The sequence below is a fragment of the Anabas testudineus genome, chromosome 18 (genome assembly GCF_900324465.2).
Source record: "Anabas testudineus chromosome 18, fAnaTes1.2, whole genome shotgun sequence".
NCBI lineage: Eukaryota > Metazoa > Chordata > Actinopteri > Anabantiformes > Anabantidae > Anabas > Anabas testudineus.
In genome coordinates this window covers 22,030,573-22,054,256 of record NC_046627.1, presented here as the reverse complement: position 1 = coordinate 22,054,256, position 23,684 = coordinate 22,030,573, and the positions used below count along the sequence as shown (strand labels likewise).

General features: G+C 43.3%; 1 protein-coding gene across 1 annotated transcript; it reads right to left on the bottom strand.

Annotated features, from left to right (window-relative positions):
* Positions 1 to 205: 205 nt before the first annotated feature.
* Positions 206 to 18,552, bottom strand: znf219 (zinc finger protein 219). Its single transcript, XM_026353220.1, has 5 exons — positions 18,448 to 18,552; positions 9,941 to 10,025; positions 7,343 to 9,680; positions 7,005 to 7,151; positions 206 to 5,355 (listed from the first exon to the last, which is right to left on the bottom strand). The coding sequence occupies exons 3-5, from the start codon at positions 9,675 to 9,677 to the stop codon at positions 4,169 to 4,171; spliced, it is 3,669 nt and encodes a 1,222-aa protein (XP_026209005.1). The 5' UTR covers positions 9,678 to 9,680; positions 9,941 to 10,025; positions 18,448 to 18,552; the 3' UTR covers positions 206 to 4,168.
* Positions 18,553 to 23,684: the final 5,132 nt, after the last annotated feature.

Here is a 23,684-nt window from a genome sequence, read left to right as displayed (position 1 = left end):
TTCCTGAGTTTCTCTTTAAGGCCACATGAGGGCTCCTTTCCCTCACTTTTCCGTCTTACTCCCCAAACACTGTAGGTTAAAGCAGCTTGATTGAGACTGTACTGTTCCCCCGGACCTCATATACAGTAGTTACAAAGAGCCATAAATGATGAGTGAAGTGTAGAGAGACATGAACATGACAGACAAGGTTATTTTGTTTGTGTTTATTTATTTCTAATGTGTTTTATTTTTATTTTTTTTATCTGTCCACAAAGTCATATTAGTCACTACTATGTTAGATCAGTTTTCCCTCACTGCAATGGCAGTCAGCTACACAAGAGCCCAAACCCAGCACGGTCCCCTCACTTCACTAAGTTGTGTCACTTTCATGAAAACAGACATCGTCATAATGATCAGCTATAAAGTTCTTGAAAAACCACAAGGGGGGGGGGTCACATTGGATTGAGTTGAAAACACATGCAAATGTGAAACGCTAATCATTTTCCAAGCTCACAGTCAGACAAACTCAGAGAAGCCTTTTTATGTACTTCACGAAGCCCCAGCACCTGTTGTTGTTTTCCTCAGTACAGGTGTCGAAGCTCCTCTCAAAACTTTAACACTGAATCAGATTAACACACTAGATAACGATGACTACCTGATAGCTGGAAACTATTTTAAACACGTGGTTAGTGGCACACAAAAATAGAAATTAACAACTTTACTAATACATCTTTACATAACTGATCGTGGTTGATCAACTGTCCATCTTTGGAAACATGTAAAGGTGTATTACATCCTTTTTTAACAGACCTCTACTGATCCCGTATACATATACATGAGCTAAAATGGGTACAAGCTGCTGTTAAACATACTTAGGGGCACATAAAAAGGCACCGGTGTGTTTGTATAACTTGTAGTAAGTAGCTTTTAAATCAAACTATACCTTCAATAGAGCTATATTGCCGGCCGCTCTCTTTCAGAGAGGATTTGTGTTTCTATGCAATAAATTTGGGAACGGAGCTCGAGTCAACGGCTGCTTTTTTACATTCAATCCCCCAGAGAAAAACACTACTCAGGCAAAGGGTTTATTTTGAAAATCTGTTATCACTAAGGGAATTTTTATTATTAGACGCCTAGAATGATTGGCAGGCCGTTTTATTCCCATCTGCCAGTGGGAGAAGTAGAAGGGACCATCACTCGGGTTTGTGCTCTCTTTAAAAAAAAAAAAAAAACACAACATCTCTAGGGCTATCTGTACAACATTCAACAACACATTTCTCTTGTTTTTTTGTTTGTTTGTTTTTTTGTTTTTTTTTCCTTAACCATAATGCCAAAACAATAATAATTATCATTATAAGAAGAGCATTTTTCCATCTCAACGGCATTGAACAAACACCACACGAACTGAAATAAAAATCTAATAAAGGCCTCAATACCAGATAGTACACGTCACCTTCAAGTGGTGCTAGAGATCGACAGTTTACGGACGAGAGAGGGACATAGAGGAAGAGCAAAGCATGAGAGAGAGAAAAGCAGGGAGGATGAGTTGAGGGAAGAGAGAGGAGAGGAAAAATAGAGGGCGAGGGAATAATTGTGTGACCTTACGCTGATACATGTTTTAGTGTCACATCGGACATGTTTTGGCACATCATGAGATTAAATACAATACTGATTAGTCTTAGACTTGGACTTTGGTTTACCAAGGGTTAGTATTAAGACCAAAATAAGCCTAACCTTACGTTTTCTAATGATTCTTGATTTTCTCTGGTCTAAAGGTTAGGGTTAACAGTCTAGCCATCTAGGGTCTAGATGGTGTGGCCTTGTTTTAACAGGGCCTGAAGAGCAGGAAAGAAAAAACGGGTCAGGGAAGCGAAGACACAAGAAACAGATGAAGAAAATGGATTGAGGGGATGAAGGAGAAGAAGAGGTGAAATGAAGACAGGAGGGTAGGAGGTGGAAGGTCAGCGGTGGAGAGGAAGAAACAGAGTGTAGTGTGTAGATATAGGCTAAGTGCTTTTGGTGAGTTTTACAAAATACACCAGGAAGTGCTTGAAACAGAAGGCACGGTGGCATTGACAGTAGTTGTTAAGGAGACACCACTAAGGGACTTTCACTACGAAACTCATAAGGTGCTCTAAAAAAGAAAAAGGAACTCAAACACATTAATGCACATTAAGGTGTGGCTGCAATCATAGAATACCCCATCAAAAAGTAGTCAAAGTAGATAAATAATGGTCGTCAACCAGTGTAAGGGGAGATTAGTGCCTCACATTCATTTTTTAATATATATATATATATACCCTCAAACCACAAGAATTCATAGGATGTGATTATGTTTTCCAAAAAAATAATAATAATAATAATTTGATTTTGAACTTTATTTAACAACCAGTTCAGTGGTTGGATGTTTGATCAAGGGGATGGACCGATTTTGCTAATTGATGGGGTAAATCTAATGACGCCGCAGCTTTCCACATTTCAAACAACAACAGAAAGTGACACTTCCATTGAATAAATGTTTGGTCTATCGATAAAGTCAAAATAAAAACAACTACTTTGGGAACTCAAACCTTGCACAGTGCTCTGTATAGACATTCCAACTAGTCTTAGCTCACAAACATTATAATCAATAATTACCTATATTGATAAGCTTTTTCTGTAAGCATCTTGAAATGAAAATAAACAAAAGTTTTTTTTTCTCATCTTTACAAAAGCTACACATATTCTACTGGGATGTCTATGCATTTGTTAGTGTTTTAATAATTACTCCTACCATTGTCTTTCTTTTCTTATATAAAAAGAAGAAGAGAGGGAATCTACTCGTCTAAAGGACACTCTCAGATTTAGTCCTGTTTGGCAGGGTTACTGCTTTCTTTTTCATTCTCTACCTTGTATCTTTTCTCCAATGGAGAAAAAACAAAATTGTTCATTTTTTGACACAACTCTCAGTCTCTTGAAAAGGATGTGTCAGTTGATTGTGTTCGGGGGCTCATGCGACGTCCCTCTGCAGCCCTCAAACAGACTCCCGCTCTGTGTTTTGCTCTTTTCCCCACACGTATGATGACCTTGAGTTGCCTTGGCAACTGCACCCTGCGTTTCAGCACCATTGTAAACACTGAATTTTGAACTGTGACCACTTTTAGTCGCTCAGCCTTTGACCTCTTTCATCACATTATACTGTACGTTTTGTTTTTCACCTACTTTTTTGTTTACTTCTCGAGCTGAGCCACGAACGGCTGTCGATTCTGTCAAGGGTATCACACTACGATGTAGCATTTCTTTTACGACTTAACTATTCACAACACTGTAGACCCACTTTTAACAAATATACTGTACTTAAATTGATTTAAACTGTATATTCAGATAAAATAAATGACCTATAAGAGCCTTGATCCACAGGAATATCAAAGACTCTCTTGACAACACACATAAACAGGGACTAACTGAAAAAGCAAATAAAATATTACACACTCTTCTTTCTGTTTCTTTAGGACAGTCGTCTAGAAACACTTCCCAGACGAACAAGGCAGTGATACATAGTTGAGAGAAGTACACGACCTGTAACAGTTTTCTCATGCTTCAAATGAATACTAAAAAGCTTAGCCGAGGTTCACAGCTTTAAACTTTACTACACTAAACTTTCCTCAGTGTCTGCATCAGCTAAGGAGGAACTTGGTAACTGTTAAACTGTTAAATGGTCCATCAGGTATCTCTTCACAGCTGGCTTCAACTTGATCAATATAGTAGTCTGAGATATACAGTCCATTATTGACTCTGGAATGATGCAGGGTCTGCCCTATACCTGCTTCTTTCATTTACCAACTTAAAGATCTTCTTAAAGATCTATCTTGGGGAAAGCCAGAAAAGAAAATAGAAAAGGTGGCCTACAAAATTCTAAAAAGGTGCATCCATGCTCTGTTTTGTAGGAGGTTTACTGTGTTTTGTGGGGCCCCACACTGTCAGAACTGAAGAAGGCAAATACTTTTGGAGGGAACTTAACAGTTGTGAACTAGCATTCTTCAAGACTTCTCACATCTCTCTAGAAATTAAAGTTTGAAGGGGAGACTCTTCATTTAAACCTAAACCCCTTTCTCTCTGCAACGCTTCCCATTCATTCAAGTCTGTGGCAAACGCAGTTGAAAACACTGAAGACAATTCTCCAATTTAAATGGTGTCATCCAAAATCATTTTAATCTGTTAAGACTCTTTCCTCCTCTCTCACCATGTAGCTGGAGCTCAGGGCTGGTGAAAGAGCAAGAGACATTCTCAGATCACGGTCCTGCAAATCCTCCACACTGCTGTTCTCCAAATTCTCCTCCAATTCCTCCTCTTGCTCTTCTTCCTCCGCTTCCATATTTCCCTTGAATGCCAGAGCGTCTCTTACATTCCTGGATACCGTGGCCATATTTGACTCTGGGTGGTCAAGGACGTCATCTAGATGTTCTGATTTATCCTCAGAGAGCCCATTTAGTGTCAGGGCCGGGGTTGAGGACCATTCTCCCAGAGGTGCCTGGGACTCAGCCTCACTTACGTGCCTCCATAGCCGAGTGGAATTTAGTTCAGAGTGATCCTTTCGGGGCTTAGTGGCCATTGGTGCTCCATCATCATCCAAAGTAGTCAAAGAGCCTCTTTTGCGTCTAGACTTACTTGTGTGGTTGACCTGGAGATGCATGGCCATCAGCTCTGCTGAAGACGTACGGAAAGGGCAGAACAAACACTGGCTTAGTTTGACCCCTGATGAACTGTCGCCACCAGCAAGCCCTCCCTCATCCCCTACACTCATAAAACCATCTTCGTCCATTCCTCCGAGACCAGGTGAGGGACGACGAGACAGATCCAGAGGTTCAAATCCACCCTGTTGACTTGATGGGGTTGGCCCTTCTTTGTCACTGGATGACTGAACCATACGGCTGGTAGTAAGGGGCTTACGCCGGGACACTTTTGGGGCCTTTGGTGGAGGCGACTCCCTAATCCAGCCTCCTTCCATTCCACCTTGGTAAAGGGCCCCCATTACCCCAGACAAATACCTATACTGGGTCTCCAAGTCAACATCTCTTAGAGCAGCCAAGGCCTTTCGATGCTCGCGCTGGTCTGGAAGCCCCAGCAGCCACGACTGCTGGCTTGAGCGAGAGGAGGCAGTGTCAGCTGAACCCCGGTTAACTGGGCAGTGGTTGAGTTGGGATCTGCGCTGCTTGGCCAGCCCAGAGGTTGCAGAGGTCAAACTGTTGAGAGTGGAGTTGAGACCAGTGGAAGAAGAATTGGAGGAGGCTGACAAGGCGTTGCGTTGCTCCCTGTGGTGTCGCTGGAGGTGGTATTTCAGTGAACCTGACTGAGTACCTGCATAGTCACAGTGGGGACATTTGTAGGGTCTCTCACCTGGAGAAAATAGGGTTAAGAAAATTATATTGGTAAATGGCAATGGACATAATTAATACCTATCAGTGCATTCAAAACAAAAAACACAAAAATCCACCCACATCCCCAGGTGAAATTTAAAGGGCAATTTTCTAAAGTCTGTTGATTGGTTTCATACCACAGAGAAAAGAAAACATGACAACTGGCTAGCTGGTAAGGTGTAAAATACAATAAAGAACCTAAAACACTACAGCATTTGACATAAAACGACCAGCAGTAATATGTAAGGCTCTATACTACATGTGATGCAGTTATGCATTTCAAAGGGAGATGGCAGTATTCCATCACCGACTAAAAATGACACTGCTGGGAAAGATAAAGAGGAGGATCACGCTGGAGGCATACCAACAGCAGAATATGTGTGTAAAATGTGTACCAATGATCTCATTCACAGGAACAAAAAATAATCACAGAAGAAGACTATAGCTCTGCTTATGAATCCAGACACACATACTGACATATAAACAATTAGACTGTGTTGCTGAAGCAAAAATAATGACGGGATAAAAGTCTCGAGGGGTGATGATGTTCTCAAGGGGGCAGTAATATCAAGAGAGCATTATTATAATTTGATGACTTCACTTAAATTACTGACCATGTGGCAATCACTAGATGGCAAAGAGAAGCAATAGTGCATGTATAATATAGCTGTTATGTGACAGATCCTGTCAGCTATAGATATTTAGTAGATTTCACTGAATACATTTTGGGTACTGTCTTGCTTTGATAGACTTGAGTGAGCTTCAGTTACCAGTGACTGATGATTGGTGGCATCTCAAATCTGGAAGCAGGGTCTTAATTTTGGTGAAATACATCAAGTGAAGGCAAATAATAAAAAAGACAATGACTCATGCTGATAAAGTCTTATGAATATGGATCATTAATTAAGAGTGTGAGTGAGTGCTGTGAGAGTTCCCAATTTTCATTAAAGTCCTGCTCACTTGTCACCAGAAATGTATTATGAGATCTTTTAATCATTGTTTTTTATGTCTTGGAAAATCCTGTTAGAGTATGTTGGAAAGTATCTGTTTGATTGTTCTGTATCTCTGCTATACAGTCACAATCATTTAGAAATTACATGAGGTAAATTTAAAGAGAACAATTACAGATCGGATTGCCTCAAAGTGAATCTCAAATATTACATTTACATATGAATCACAATACATTATCTTAAAATCATATACCATTACATTTCATTTTGCACAATTTTGAGTTAGGCTAATCAGGTTGAAGAAAAAATAGTACCATTTAATTACCAAGAAGAACACGATCTGTTCTTCTATTGGGCTCAGGTTATAGTCTAGTGAAAGAAGTAACACAGAGATGTTCTCAGTCTACACTTAAACCAGTTTAACCCCCTAAAGTGACTTGGTTTCTTTACAAAAACTACTGTTACTATATCCTCGAGCAAGACACTTAACCAAGAGCTGCTCCAGTGGAGCTGCTCAGATGCCTGCAGTGGAGGGCTATGATTAGCACTGGCCAGCTCTCTGGGGTGAATGTGTGGAAAAAGAAAAAGATACTGCAAGGATGCTCAATGAAGACTTTCCAGGGAATTGTAAAGGTTAAGAAAGTAAATGTAATTTGTTAAACTCACAGCAGTTTCTCACCTGTGTGAACTCTCAGGTGCACTTTGAGATGGTGTGAAGAGCGGAATGCTTTACCACAGTAGGGGCAGTCTTTTATCCCTCTACCACGCACTCGCTCCCTGGAGGAAACTGAGGGTATGGAGGAGACTGCTGTCAAGCCATTTTCTCCTGCAAGCAGAGAAAAGGTGGGAAAAATGTTAAGAAAATAGTTGGTGTCAAGGGCCCCTTGATAGCTTCTATTTACAGAAAAACATTATGAAAATAGTACGGCACTGTTGTGATGACAACATTATTACATGTGAGCAAACAAACACTATCCAACCATAGAAAAAAATGGAAAAAAATGCATGTGATTATACCCTTGAAGCTTGACATGATAGAGTGAAACCCCGTAGCTGCTCCTGATTGTTGTGATCCACCACTGTGGAGTTTTGATTCCTGTCTCACATCTCCTGATTGTTGGGATCCACCACTGTGTAGCTGAGATTCCTGCCTCACTTCACTGCTGCTGCCTCTCCTTCCTCGTCCCACTCCTCTGCCACTACTACTCCCGTCTTCTTCACCAGCGCCTCCTTTCTGAGGCCTCTGAGTGTGAACGCGAGCATGAACCACGACCTGCTGCAGACTGCGGAACAGCTTTCCGCAATCTGGGCATTCCCATGGCCCTCCTGTTCCACCAGACTCCTCTCTAGGATCCAGACCTCCGAGATAGGCTCTTACTTGGTCTGCCTCTGTGATTACAGAGCTCCGACCTGAGCCTCGCTGGCCTTGATGCTGACCTCGCTGGTGGGGCCTCTGCTGCTGCTGCTGCTGAGCAACTGCCAGGCTGCGAGCCACCAACTGCCACCAAGTTGCTTGGTCCCCTCCTTCAGATACTGATGCTGTAGTTTCACCTGTGCCCCTAGTTGGTCCCCCTCCTCTTCCTGAGTCCCCTGCTCCTGAGCCACCAATGCCACCAACACCACCATTTCCCATCTCTGCCACCTGAGCCACTGCTTGAAGTCTCTCCATACAGCTTGCTCCACTGCCATCACTGGGTAAGCCCAGGTAGCCTAGAATTGCTGACTTGCTAGAGCTTATCCCCATTCTGCCTCCTGTGTCCCTGTCTGCTCTTCCTTGTCCACCTCTACCACCCCCTCTCTGGGCAAGAATGAGACTGGAATACAGGGAGTTGAGAGACTGATTACTTGCAGAGCCTTTGGCCTGCTGCTCAGCACCACCCAGTCCCCCAAGGGTCCCCAAACCAGCCTTCAGTCCAAGCTTGTTAAGATGTACTTTCATGTGGTTTTTGAGGAACCAAGGCTCCTTGAAGCCACGGCCGCATACCTGGCACTTATGGTCCAAGGAATCCTTGTGCTTTCGCATGTGTCCCTTCAGAAACCAAGACTGGGTAAATCGCTGTCCACAAGTATCACAGCGAAATGCTGGCAGTGAGGAGGATGCAGCCCCTCCTGCTGTTGTCTGTGGGGTACTTGGGGCTGGGGCTGGGGTATGGGTCGGAGTGGGCACAGGAGTGTCAGGGGTTGCAATGATGGGCCTAGAACTAAAGGCTGGTGGCAGAGCAGGTACTTCAGGGGTAGGGTGGCATTCCTGCAAGTGGCATGCCAGGCTTTCTTCTTGGCTGGCAGAAAAAGGACAAAGAGTGCATTTATATGGGTTGTGGAGAATGCGGACATGGCGCGCCAACTCCGAAGCCGTGCGGAATTTTCCTTTGCATGCATGGCAGCGAAACGTAGGCGCTATCGAAGTAGACACACACTCTCCAGTGGTGGAAGAATAGGGAGAGGTCACAGAACCCGGGTCTTCAGTAAGTGGAGGTGTCAGTGCTGTGCTGTCATCCAGTAAAAAGTTGGGGTTCTGGTCTGCCTGTAAGCCATCATCCAGACTTTTAACCTCACCATCGACATCATCTTCTGTGAGATGCTGAATGAGAGTTCCTGGCAGTAAACGCTGGTTTGTGTGACTTCTGTGATTCTGGATTATGTCTTTGTGATTCTGTTGGACCTTGAGGTGCTGCTTTAGGGGTGCAGAGGGTAGTCCAGTCCGGTAGAGAGTTGTAGCTCTACGGTCTCTGTCCAAACTGTGAGCACGGGCGTGCAGAGACAAAATGCTTTGGAATCTGAATCTCTTTCCACACACATGACAGGGAAACCTGAGTGCAGGCCCTGATGAGCTCCCTCCTACTCCAGGTGTTGCCCTTGTAACTGTATCTTTCTGAAACAACTGGAGATCTAGTTCATCGTTACAGTTTCCACTCTGCCCTGAAGAGAGAGCCAGCTCTAGGGCTCCAAACCCAAGGAGTGGTGCAGATGGTGTGGCCGGTGGGGAGGTGTCCAAACAAGGGCTACATCCAGCTTCTTGTCCCCCTCCTCCTGGAAACAAAGCCACTGCTGGGGTTGGAGACGAGGGAACTCCATCAATCTCTTCCTCGTCATCTTCTTCATCTCCATCTTGGTGATTGTTGTTATTGTCCTCATTAAGGGGGAAGGGAGAGAGGGGGAAATAAGGTGTAGTATCTGAACTCTGAGGGGAAGGTTCAGGGCTTTGAATGGGTAGGATAACAGGGCTGTCAGGTAGGGAGAGCTGGGTGTGAGGAGAGGAGGCCTGGGGGCTGTGGTCCAGGGACGGCAATGTTGGGGGAGACTGGGGCTGCTCATGAGAAAGAGACAACACACACTCTGGTGGAGAATCCATTCTCTATCAGCCAAAAACAGAGAGGAAAAAAGAGAGAGAAACATAGTGAGCTGGACTGATAACTTAAAAGAGGAGTTTAAAAACCTAGAGGAAAGGTTAAATTAGCATTTTATGCATAATTATCTTCAACTGTAATATGACCTTGACTAGATCTGGAAAATATTCTCAAATAGACATAAGTCTTTGTAAGTTTGCCCAGCAGGTTCGTATGTGTGGATGAACGTCTGTGCGATGTATATGTGCGTGTGTGAGTAGAGAATTACCAGCAGTGTGTGTGATGCTATGCCATTCTCTAGTGTCTCGGCTGACGGGGGACACACTTCTGTGGCAGCCTCCTCCTTTACTTTTCTGGCAAGAAAAACAAACAAAAATAAAGCTAATGGCTGTATGATGACAAATGGGAAACTTCACTTAAATATGAGTTATTTGCAATCACAAATCCAACAGTGATTGCACAATTAAGTTGTTGCCACTTACAAAACTCATTGAAGCTATTATCTAACAAAAGGCTTTAGGTAAATTAGCAATATCAGTGTCAGTGTAGGCGTATATGCTTTTGAAATACTGAGCAATGAACTGCAGGTAGGAAAATGTTTTCAAACAGGATTAAAACCAATTTCTGCTCGATCTCTTTGAATATATGCCGCCATAAATGCTAATAGCAGAGAATCAAATGCACACTCATTATACCATTGTTTTGGATGTGTTTTAATGTATGTTAATGTTAAGTACAAAGAAAAATCTTCATTTGATCTTCAATTACTCCTCCGTCTACGTAGGTGTATGCGTGCGCTTCACCGTGTAACAGGTGTGCACCTGTTCTGCCTCCTGCATGTGTCGTCGATGCACTGTAGCATACTGTTAGCACATATGGGCTGATTAGTCGGCACGTGGATGTGCATCAATGTGTCTCTGCATGTGTGTCACTGTGTGTTTAGGAGTTAAGGGCACCACAGGACATAGACTGTCCCAAACAGGATGGGCGCGCAATGTTTTGACTTCCCCACACGCCCTTCCTGTACACAGTAGCAGCTTTTTTTTTTTTTTTTTTTTTTGCTTAAATCAGGACTGTACACACATATACACATACCCACACGTTCATGTTCAGTATGCACAGCAATATTTCTCAAATCTACTGCCCGGGTGAGGTGGGTTTGACCCATACACTGCTTACTCATGGTTACTTGTTAGTATTGTACCAATGTAAGCTTATTCCTCTGTTATGTTTACTGTACTGCAACCGTCACCCCAGATAACGGAGTCAGCTAAAACGTAAAGTGTGATATACAGCATACTGAACACACACGCATTTTGGCAGGCACACTCACACACCCAAATATTTTGAGAGCACAGCAGTTTGCATCAGTTAGGCTGGATTTATGCGCATCGGCTGTTTTTTGTCCATCATTTGGTGGAGTAGTTGAGAAGCAGCAGCGGCACCCACAACACAAACAAAAGGTCATCAATCACTGTGGCAAAACAAAAGAACATCTGTGTTCACAGGTGTGTCACCCATATTTGTGTTCACACGGCAGTATGGTCACATATGTGTTTATATGATCTGTTGGATTTGTGTGTGTGTGTGCGTGCGTATGTGTGTGTGTCACTGAGCCCGGATGACAAAGAGATTCTCATGTAGCCAGTTGACATTTTAGCTCAGCTATGACTCACAGGGATATCACACCATATCAATCACATAAACACACACACTCACACACAACCACAGACTCACACACACACACACACACACTCGCATAGTCTTTTCTTAATCCACCATTATTGTTCTTTCTCTCCCTGTCTTCCTTTCCCTTCTGTCTTTCTTTCTCTCCCTGATTCATACTCCTCCCATCCCCCTCTCATGCTCTCGCTCCCTCCCTCCGTCTATTATTCACTAATTTTCTTTCATTCTCTCCCTCTCTCTTTCTTTCTCTCCTGCAGTGTTGCCAGTTGGCAGAGTGCCAGGGAATGCTGATATCAGCTGGTAGATTGGGCCCTGCCAACATGGCGAAGAGCAAAAATGAGAAAGGAGGCAGACAGAGAAAGAAAGAGAGAGACAGAGAGAAACATACAGTGCAGTTACAAACTGGGCAGCATAAAAAAAACATTGTCAGAAGCCGTGTGAATGAAAATGATTTAATGCGATTGCCAACATGGTGTTGAAACGGGGAGGGGGGGGTAGAAAGGGTAAAGAGACAGACATGGTGGAACAGAGAATAGGAGAGAAATCAGAGTGTTGGTGTGGCAGGCTGAGGCTTAACATGAAGAGACACAACAACAGATTTAAAAATCATTTGAAAAGTCAACACAGAAAAATATACATCCCGATAGAGAGAGGGGGCTCCACAAAAAAAAAAGAAAGAAAGATAGAAAAGAGAGAGTGGCTATCTAGATGTATCTGCAGCAGTGCTAAGTCTGATGGAATTATCATATGAATATCACCATCACAATGCATTGTTCCACCGTGACGGTGGCTGTCGCCAACCACTGGCCCTGTCATGCCAATAAAGAAAATTTGGATAGATGGAAAAAGGGAGATAAGGTGCAGAAAAGGATGCAGGGAAGGAGTTTGGGGCGAATGAGAGACAGAAATCAGGTGGAGAAGGAGCGCATTAAACCCAGGTGTAAACGAACGAAGCAACACAACGAAGAACCGGTCGACTAAAACACCTCTGGACGCGGCCGAGGACACGTCCGTCCACAAACGCACGTCACTCCCAAAACAGCAAAACTCACTGAGAAACCGCTCACAAATAGATGATAATAGATATGCAAAGTGTTAACTGGCAGGTTTAAATGATGTGCATACCCTATGGAAGAAGTGATGCATGCAACAGTTTCGCAAGGGGAAGGGAAATCAAATCATAGGGATGTAATAGAAATGCAATTTTAATGCTATATGTGCAAATATGATCCAACTAAATCATTCAGTCTTGACATGAGATACATATTGATAGCAGAAGGATTTTCCTTTCCATTCCTCCTGTGCAGTGATATAACAACATTGCAGTTGACATGGTAATGACAGCCTAAAAGTATATTGTTGTTTTAAGCATTGCCATAATATCATTGTCATTACAGTAATTGCAGTATAACCGTATGGGTACTGAGATAACTGAGGTAGCAAATGACTTTACCTGGTAATAGGTTTTTATGACAGCAGTCGACCAATTTTTCTGTTCTTAGCCCCAAAATAAAAAGAGTCATGCTTAAATACTGATAACTACTCCTTCACTTGTGTCACAAGGTGACTGTAGAGAAAAGTGGGGGCTGCTGAGTCATACATCACCTCAGCTGCCAAGGGAGTAGGAGCGCAATATGTTCAAACAAGTTTATTTTTGGGGGGTTTAGAAGTCTGCGTGTAAATAGGTACAGCTTTATTGTGAAGGCAGTTTGTGCAGGTTTGTGCATGTCGGCACGCTACACATTGCAATTGTAAATGTGAGGGTGTGAGCACCTTTCACTTACTGTTTTAACAGTGCGTGGGCTGCTCGGCTTTACATTAATCATGTGAGTGTGAGGATGTTTTTCTTTTTTTTTCTTTGTGACTCTTACCCTTTACTGCCAAACAATGCCTGCTTGCAATTCCTTGTTTGCATAATTATAGTATATGTGAGCTCTTAACTGTGGGATTAGATTGTTTCATTCTAGTAGTTTTTATAGTTTAAGGACGCCTGTAGTATTTCACAAGAGAGGCTGAAAAAAAAAGAAGCATCAGTCTCTGTAGCAGAAATACATTTTTCAGCTATCCAAGCATGTTAATCATCTCATGACCTCTCCAATTTGTTCTGTGACCCCTTCGGTAGCCTGGACCACAGTTAGGGAACCACTGCCCTGCAGGAACTAAAGAGTAAAAAAAGAAAACAGTAACTACTTTTGTGTTATTTTTGCCTGTGCCTGTACGCACATCCTCCCCCATGTACCTAAAAATAGGCATCACCAAGGTCTCAGGCCTGAGCCGTAGGGTAAAGTAAAGCGTGTATCTGGAGGCATCTGTGTTTCTGTGTGAGTTCATCCTCACAAGTGCATCTTTTTTTTTTCTCCTGCTGTATTACTTGAATTCTCATGTGATGAGGCGCGCGAGGGGTGAGGTGTCCTTCGGGGATACGTGGGAGAGACATACGAGACTGACCAAAAAAAAAAAAAATCATATGAAAGAGAGGATGAGCAATTGAGAGAGGAACAGAGGGGAGTCCGCTCTCTTTGCGGTACAGTATAATTTGGACTTGTGGTTTTTATCACATGGTCACGTGGCAAACTTCCCCACAGACGGTATTCATTTCCTTTACTTCACCTTTCCCTGAACCCTCTGCTTCACTCCAACTTTGTCTGGCTCGCGCTCTGCCTCTCCCTTCATCTTCAGCTCCAGCCGTGATAAAGGGGGAACGTCTCCAACACTTACTGTAAAAATGCGACTTCCTCACACAGAACAACTTTTGTGTATCATACTGACCTGAGACTGAAAGAAATATTGTTTGGAACGACAGGCGTGCAATAGCGCTGTTGGGAAAAGTGCCCATCGAATGGCAATCAATTAAAAAGTGGATGACCTTTGTCATTGACATTTTTGTGAGTCAGATGGAAATAAAAATGTGAGGAAATGATACATTTAGTCCCAGACTATTAATCTGTCCTCAGAGCGTTCATCTTTTGCTAAAGAGGAGCCAATGGGCAAAATCTACTGAGAAAGTGACTCCTCACTGATGACTTTCCTTCTTGTATAACCTTACCCCTGCATGTCTCCTCCGCTACATGCACCTCTCCCTCTATTCTCCATCTCTTCTCAAGCTGTTGCTCCTGCTCTTTCTCAATGAATTCCTCCGCCAGCAGAGAACACGAGCAGACTCTTTCCCCGCAGTTGTGGAGCGGCGAACTGGGAGCGACGCAACGGTGCCAGATCTGAGCGAGTGAATCCGAACGCTGGAAACATCACAGCATCTCGGCAGAGAAGCGAGGCTCTCGCTCCAAGTCATGCAGGCCGCGCTGTGTCTAAACCAATGAGTGGGAAGCGCTGACTGACTTGTCTGATTCAGGATTACAAGGCTGAAGCCGTAAAGAGAAGAATTTCTTTGGAGCATGCAAATGTCATAAGCAAATCACTGGATGTGTTCTTCCTAAAAGGCTTAACTGTGCACACTGAACATCACCTGCAGGGGCTGAGAGGGAAAAAAAGCAAAGGAAGGGAGCAATCATGCATCTCACAGATGAAACAAACACTTACCTCACGTTTTCATTTCTAATCAAAAATCTCAATTCATACTAAAAGCTGTCAGTCAAATAATGATATACAGATTCAAATTGGACACCAGTGTTTCAAAGCTTTTTCTCAGTGACAGACCGTCTGCTGAAGGGTCCTTGAGGTAGACACTAACTCCCAACAAGCCCCGGAGATGCTGACCCTGGACTGTGACCCCCCTGGTGGATTATGTGAATCACATATGTCTATTACATATCATGGAAGAGCCTATAGAGTTTAGAACCTTAGAAAAATCTGATTATAATCAAAGTCAACTACTTTGCACTGAACGACCATGTCAGGAAGCAAAAGTGTAGGTAAGTAGCCTCAACAGCGAGGTAAAAAGCCTGCTGTCACAGAGAGGGACGAGACACAATAATGGCTTTAGTGTGGGGATAACGGCACACAGGCATTCCTCGAAGGCCTCGGCAGCGTTGCACTCAGTTGCTCACTTGAAGCGTTGCGTGAAGAACGATGAAAGGAAACGTGAGAAAAATCATCCAGATTCTTTTTTTTTTAATGGCTGCGTATGGTGAGCGTGAATGTTTCTTAAAGAAATGTTTCAACCTTGCCCTTTGGGCTCCCCCTGCTCAACATCTCTGGCCTGACCTGCTGTTTTAAATCAACAGCGGGCCTTCCTGTTGATGCTGTGACGTGCTTCACCAAGTCACGATCCCATATTAGTTAAACATGCACAGAGGGGTAAGCGTCTTCCTGTCCACCTCCAATGCAATAACTTGTTTGAAACTAGTCTTCAAACTCTGTGCATGTGGTGTACTATTTAAGTAAGACCCTATTGCTCTAAATACACACTAATCCCGAGCAGCCAGCAGAATTCTCTCAACAGTCTCAAAATGTCACAATGCAGTAGATTCTCCCTAACTGAGGGCAAGCAGGTGCCTCTCCCGCAGCGCACTAATGACCCAATTATATCAATCAGAAGCCTTGATTGGTGCTACACTCCTCTTCCTTTTACTCCCTCTCCCTTCATCTCTCTCTGTCTCTTTCTCTCACACATGAAATCTCTTCCCTAAGAGCCACCTGGATGGGGTGTATGTGCCCCCTCAAGTACAGTACAGTATGTTCAAAGATGGGGAGGAGGCAGCGTTGATGGTGGTGGAGGAGGAGGAGGAGGAGGAGGAGGATACTACTTGAAGAGAACAAGCAGAGAGAGAGTCTGAATGAAGCAACAACCGTTAGACCCCCTTTTTATTAAGGCTGTGGCCAGTGTTTCACCCTGATCAGTACAGTAGGCTTCAATGGGAAATCATCACGCTGTTTTGAAAACTAGACAGCCTGTGGGAGCGGGAGGGAATACTTTCCCAGCAGAAAGGCGATTTTTCAAATAGTTTTAAATGTTGTGTGACAGTTTCTTTAGTTTCTAGTACAGACTGGATGAGGACGAGGTATAGTACCTGTTATTACCATTAGTGATTTGGGAATGTCACTGTAGTTGGCAACAAGCAATAGAAAAACACTCATTTTGACAAACCTGGACTGATAGTGCTCTTATAGACCCTTTTATTTTATACATGGCAACTCAATTTTCAGATATAGTGCACTTTGCTTCATAGACTATGGGTTTAAAAAATGATAAATTAAAAAAAAGATAAAGTTCAAGGACCCTGCACGACGTCCCTGATTATAGGACAAGCCAGCAATGTCAACCTACTTCCACTATGCACACGCTCTCAAAAGTGTGACATTTTGGGTGGATATAAAAATAGGGCATTTCAGGATCCCTAAACATATTCTATTGGATATAGAAAAGGCGACGGGAGTGTCTTTGGTCAACCCAGATGACACGTCTGCGCCTTATCTCAAGAGGAATTTCCTCCTCGCCCCTATGATGTGCGTCAATAACGTGCAACCATTTTCAGTCGCTCTTTCCCCTCTTCTCTCTCGCGGCCATCTCAATTAGAGGCACATTAATGAAATAAATAACCATCAACAAACAATGCACTAATAAACACCCCCACTAAAACGAGATTAACCTTGCCCGCAGATGGTGCCCGCGCACAATCCCGCTTCCGAAAAACGCGATTAAAAATCATAAACAGTGGGATGTAGTTTGGAAAAAGTCGGGGGTGGCGTGTGTGTGTGTGTGTGTGTCATGTCAGCCTATCTATCGCTCTCTCCCCTGCTCCATTTTGTTCTTAAATTTTCTATACAAAAGATTAAGGGAGGGGAAAAGACGAGTGAGCGAGCAGGGAGAGGACGGGAGGAAGAAAAGTGCCATCATGGATTTCATCTAGAGTGCTCTGCCAATCTCCCCAAACCGACATCAGTCACACAAAAAAAGCGACATCGTGTCCAAAAACCGCACATTTCTTTTTAAGCAGGGATGAAAAACCGGTAACTTCTCTTGAAAAAAAAAAAAAAACATACGATCTGGCAACACGCGTTTTGCACACACGCAGCTCCAGCGCTGTGTGCCACACTTGATATGCTACTTTGTGAGCTTGTAGTCATCGAAGGTGATGTTAGGAGAACTAAAACGGCTTGTAGTAAACATTGTAGTAAAAGGTGGGGAAAGTAAAAGGGTTATAAAGCACCGCTGCAGCCCGCGGGTCGGAACAGTCAATGAAAGTGACGGTGCTTATCTCGACCACAGTGCGCTCCACCATGCCTAATCTGTGTCCAACAAAAGAATTAGTCAAGCTAATGGCATCTACCTCCAAATTACCCTTTTAAAATCAACTTGCTAACATGCAACAATCCACTTTTACGCCTGAACAATACGTCTGCAGCTTATCGAAATCCTCCGTTACGCACCGAGAACTTGTGCCTGTTTGTGGAAAATAAAAAAAAAATAAAAAGCTACTTTTTCTTTTTTCTTTTTCTGGTCAAACGTCGTTTTTCAGAGAGGTTACAGAGGCATAAAGAGGAGGTCGAACTGCTTCCAACGCGCGGATACTAACAAACACAACTTGGTTAAAGTTACGCGACGACAAAATAAAAAAACAACAAAATACACCTTTACCCGCTCCGAGTGACTTTTTGGTGCACTTGCAACCATTTTAAAGTCCCGTTTCATTTCGACTTGACTTAGACTTGACTGAGGTAAACGGTGCATTTCTCCGCTAATACGAGGCTCGGAGGCTGCATACATGTCGGCCACTGGCGCACATACACCGGCTTTACATACGTGCCACACACGTAAAGTGGTCCGGAGCGCACGGCTACATACAGACATACATACATGCTTCATGCCAGTCACTCACACACACACACACACACACACACACACACCTCCAAATCCAAAGTAGAAATAAAAAAGCGGAGTGGCCTGAGAAATAAAAGCCAACAACAACTATATTGGCCATTATCCCGTTGTTGCTCGTGGAGGAGAGAGAGAGAGAGAAAAGGTCGCAATAAATTCAACAATTTTTGGGGGGAATGTTTCATCCCCGGTGTTTCATGCCACCATGCAGAGAAGTGTCTATGTAAACATAGTGGTAGATAAAAAAAAAAAAAATTAACGGGATAAATGAAGATATAGGATATATGTTGAAAGTAAAGACTCAGTGTACTTACGGGAGAGGCGGCGAGGAGATTAATGACACGACACGTCATGATTACGTTTCACTTGAATTAAATACATTACGAGTTGGGAAAAAAATGGAAATCAGGGTTGTATACAAGCATACGCCGTTTCCCCCTCCCTCCTCCCTCCGTTTGGTCAACCTCTTTTCTCTCTCTCTCTCTCTCTCCCTCTCTCTCTCTCTCCTCCTCCTCCTCCTTCTCCCTTTCTTTCCTTTCTTCTTGCATTTTTCTCATTTATTCTACAGGAGTGAGTGAATAGAGAGAAGCAGAGGAGAAAGTGGGAGGGAGAGTGATGTAGGTTGGAAATGTTAATTATAATCGCAGCACAGGCACCATTTTACAACGCTGTCATCTCTTCACATTTTGGATCCTAAATATGGCATCTGGGGTGGCGGGTAGCTGACAGTTTGGAGAGACATATTTTTGGGGGGAAGAAGAAAGAAACTTTCACACTAAGTGTGTTAGAAGTGATGACAGGGGCAAAAGGGGGCAGGCTAAATGTAGTGGTGAGCCACCCCGGAAGCACATGGCCACACTGAGGATGGGAAGATACAAAGTGCACATATTTGGATGAAGGGTTCCCAACATAAGGCCTGGGGACCAATAGGGGTCCAGCAGGAGGCTTCCAGCGGGTCTCCCAGCAAAAAATAGCAACAGTGGGAAAGGCACAGTATCTGTTTGGAAATAACCAGGCAAAAATATTTACAGCTAATGAACTGAATCAAAAATAGAAGGAGTCATTTTCAATAACTGTTTTGTAACACAAATATTTCCATGCCTCATCGTTTTTGTCCTGTCAGTGATAGGAGATGGTTTGTACGGCTTTTCTAAGCAAACAAATCTACTTTTACTGAACATTAAACAACTTTTGGCTGAAGAAGCACTTCAAAACAAGCCTGAAGACACAGAACTCTGACCTATTGTTGCTTTGCAAACAAAAGCCTACTTATTCATCCAGCAGACACAGAGCATCATCTGTTCAGAATAATGTTTCTTACAGCACTGAGGGTTTCGAATGTCTGCATCACACTTGTGTAAATAGCACACTGGACCATGACAAACCAAACTTTGATGTTTCAAAATTGTCACCTTTTAAATGCTGAAGTAGCAATAAGTAAAACATTGCAGGGTTAAAAGAAGGTGGATGAAAAATGTTGGTTTATCACTGTGAGTGACTCCGTTCATGTTAGTTGTCATTAGTTTCACACCAAGTTGACACTGATAGCAACAACGGCTAATTATTGTGTCACCTCACACTGTCCTAGAGCCAAAGGCCAGCTAGCACGTGTTCCGCACCAGTGTGTGAACAAATAACTCTCCACACCAGCAGGTGGCAGTAGTTTGTATCTGTCATTTGTTAAGCACAAGACTTAGAACTGTAGCTATAGGAAACTTAAACAAAACACCATTTCCTTACCATGTTCACGCCTACCATGACGGTTTAACTTAACCAATCGAGAATATGTCTCATAAGAAGTTGCAGATCGCAGTGGTGTTGTCAGCCCTTGATCTTCTGGTTGTGGTAGAAGAAAGAAGAAATACTTCAGTTTCTCTTTGCATGCACAGATTCACTAAGTTGAACAGTCAATCAGAGTAGTCTAATCTCACGAACAGTGTTAGCAGAAAAGCCACTGACAGGGGTCTGACTAGTGCCACTGGTCAGGGCTACACTGGAAAAAAGTAGGATGACCAATGCTCAGCGACAGCCAGATATTCCCTTTCAGCCAACTCAAAGTTAAATTATGTATAATGTCCAAAAACAATGAAATATACCACACACAACTCCAGTGGGTGATGTTTCCCTAATCCAAAATGGTTGGTTGAGACAACAATCATTGCCTCAAATAGTCAGAGTTTAATATTTCATAGATCTGAAAATGGAAGTGGATAGGGTGTATTCCAACAACTGAGGACTGGACCTTGAGAAAAGGGTTGGTCACTTTACACATGAAAAGTGTTAGTCTTAATATCTTTCCCAGCATTCCCATGATGTTCATATGGGAAAGACATATACCCTTCATCTAGAAAAAGTTGGTTTAACAAGATGGCTCTTGTTTCTCTAATATTTTTCATTAGACCTTCACCACTGGCCCTTTCTTCTCCATCAGTGCCACCATTGAAAACTTTGAAGTGCTGAGTTTAACACTGCCTTTTGTACGAGTCCTTCTTGGATTTTGTTTTCTCCCTAAGCAGCTTGCATGAGTGAACCTACAGGATGAGGGCAAACGACAACAATGTGAAGCAGAGTCAAATCAAACAATACGTAGGCCAGGATGCATGAGAAGTGGAGAAGCCCACGCGCCTCTTCTCTGCTACCTCTCAGGTCTTTATCCAAGAGGGATGCTGGGTGAGATGCAGAGCTTATCAACCACAAAACTAAAGCAAAAAGCCAGTCAAATAGTCTGTTTAGTAATGACAGCAGAATTACGCACCTTTACATTTTGTTTACCTCACTTCCTCACTTTTAAATGCTTCGGTTTAATCCTTCCGACAATCTAGTATAGACAGCATTTAGCTGTAACCTCTGCCTTTGAGTATTTGCTTTCTTCCCGATATAGAAGAAATATCAGTTAATTGTAAGACTGAATGTTTTTCATCAAAAGGCCTTGGTTTTAACATTTAAATGTGATGTGTGTGCACAGCGTGTGAAGGTAAATGTTGGCTGGGAAATTCAAATGTCTTTGCTGACGCAGAACATATCTCCTGGATCAGCCATTGTAAGCCTGCTATTGTGTATCTGAGAGTGACTGACTTAGTCTGTGGCATGTGTGCAGTGCATGTTTGTCCCAGTGTGTGTGCATAGTAAATCAATGTGTGTGTGTGTGTGTGTATGTCTGTGTGTTCACATTTTGCATGTCAGCAGCTTATACACATTAGGTACACCTGTACAATCTAATGCAATCCAACACGGATCTCTGCCATGAATTCTACTTTTACAGTGTTATAATTTCTCAGTTTCCGAGTTCAAACTGTGCGAAAGGGGCTAATTCTACTGTATGTTTATTATTAAGGTCATAGTGGGTGTTGCAGTCAGACTGGAATGGATTATAATAAGAGGCGGTTATAATCTTTTGGCCACACTGAGAAGGCAGAGCTGCTGTATTGGATTGCATTCGATTGCTCAGTTGCAGCTAATAAAGAGCCAGTGAGTGCATGTGTATTCAAGTGCATATATGTATATATGTCTGACTGATGATGTATCTCTGCAACTGTATTCTCTTTTTCTGTGTGTGTGTGTGTGTGTGTGCACGTGCGTCCCGTCTGTTTGTGTTTGTGTGCATGCTCACGGTACATATGTGTATGTGTTTGCGACTGCCACAATGGCATCATCACCCGCCCCTGACGCTTTGATTGTTTTCTCTGCTGCAGCAGAAATGCACCAATTAATATGCAGAGAGTGAGTGAGACACACACACACACACACACACACAAAACACAAAAAAACAAAAAACAAAAAAAAAAAAAACAGCCATGAGGGAGGGAGATGGGGAGGGAGGTGTCATGGAGAGAGGAGTGAGGGGGGCAGAAGAGATGGCACAGAAAGAGGGAACAAATAGGGGAGATGAAATGAAAGATGAGGGAAAGTATGTGTGTGTGTGAGGGAGAGAGAGAGAAAGAGGGAGAGATGGAGTGAGATAAGGGGCGAGGGTGGAGGGGAGGGGGCGTAGATGGAGAGGATGAAATCTGATAGATGTCTGAGTAAAAACAAGGGAAGGAGAGAAAGAAAAGAGTGAGGGATGAGGTGAGGAGGAGGGGGGATCAATATGTACATATTCAGTGAGATATGGTGGGAAATCAATTGAGATGAGGGGAGGAGGAATTGATTCGGAGGGAGGAGGAGGTGGAGGTGGAGATGGGGGGGGGGGGGGGTCACAAGGAAGGAGGGAGGGAGGGGGCGATGGAAGAGGAGGAGGAGTGCAGAGGTGGAGTGATATGTGGCTACGGCTGCTGTCCTTTTTGTCGCAGTGTCAGGGTATTGATACTGTAATACACTCCCACCCCACCCCACATACACACACACACACACACACACACACACACACACACACACACCATCACCTCTCACCCCCCATCACAATGCTGCCGTGACAACGGCTGTCGCGGCGACGCCTACTGGCACAATGCAGCCACAATACTGAGGGCACTGAAGCATCACACACACACACACACACACACACACTCAGAGGAAGACAGAGAGCAGAGCAGGCCAGAGAGAAATAAAAAAGGAAGAAATGAAAGAAAAAAAAAGGGGGAGGAGAGATATAAAGAGGGAGAGGTGGAGATTAAGAGGGAGGGAGGAAGATGGATGGATAGAAAGGGAGAGAGAGAAAAAAGGATGGAGATGGAGATGAAGAGGAAAGAGGGAGGGGAAGGGTAGGGGATGTGGATTGATGGAGAGACAGGAGCAAGGGAGGGAAGGAAGGAAGGAAGGAGGGAGGTGGAGGAGAGATATGGCAGGATAATATTACATGTGTACAACGCCGGAGGGTGTGTGCCCATAGAAACATGTTTAATGGCTTTTATGATTGCAGGGAAGATTGTGTGAGGTGCGTCTTTTTGACAAAGTGATGTATGCGCTGCGTGTGTGCAAACAACAGGGTGTTTATGTGACTCCGTGTTGGAGGACAAATATCTGATGGTACTTATGTGTTTATGTTTATACGTACCTGCGTCTAGACAGTGTGTGTGTGTGTGTGTGTGTGTGTGACTACATATGTGCACAAGCAGGCGTGTTTACAGTTGGTTGGTTCACATTTTTGGATGTATTGTTGATAATCAGTTATTTGCTGTGATTTTATGTTGTTATTTCGGGGGATCTTTACATGTATATTGCTATCCTGAGAACACCATTAATCTCCTCAATGTCCCTTTTAATGATCTAAAAAAAAAAAAAAAAAAAAACACGTCTCCCTTCAGTTTATCTGAAAAAACAAAAAAAAAAAACTGTGATGCGATGATGCGTTTTCATATGAAATGTAATCGCATCTGATGGAAACAAATGCATCATGGCAAATGCTTGGTTTGCTCTCTCTTTTGTGTTGTTTTCTGTTTTATTAAATAACGTCTCCGTTATGCGCTGCGTTCCGCGTAGTTCTGGTGAAATTAAGTTGGGAAAAAACAAACTCTATTGATGAATTTGATACAATATCGTTGCACACAAATTACGCTGTCAACCTGAAATCGGTGTTCATGTTGTTTAACGGGTTTCTTTCTTTCTTTCTTTCTGT

What these genes read in the sequence shown, in the direction of transcription:
- znf219 (XM_026353220.1), bottom strand. Translation starts at nt 9,677, where the DNA reads ATGGATTCTCCACCAGAGTGTGTGTTGTCTCTTTCTCATGAGCAGCCC. An exon ending in TATCATGTCAAGCTTCAAGG is followed by an intron (nt 7,152 to 7,342) that starts GTATAATCACAT and finishes CTCTGCTTGCAG; the next exon opens with GAGAAAATGGCTTGACAGCA. An exon ending in GCACCTGAGAGTTCACACAG is followed by an intron (nt 5,356 to 7,004) that starts GTGAGAAACTGC and finishes TATTTTCTCCAG; the next exon opens with GTGAGAGACCCTACAAATGT.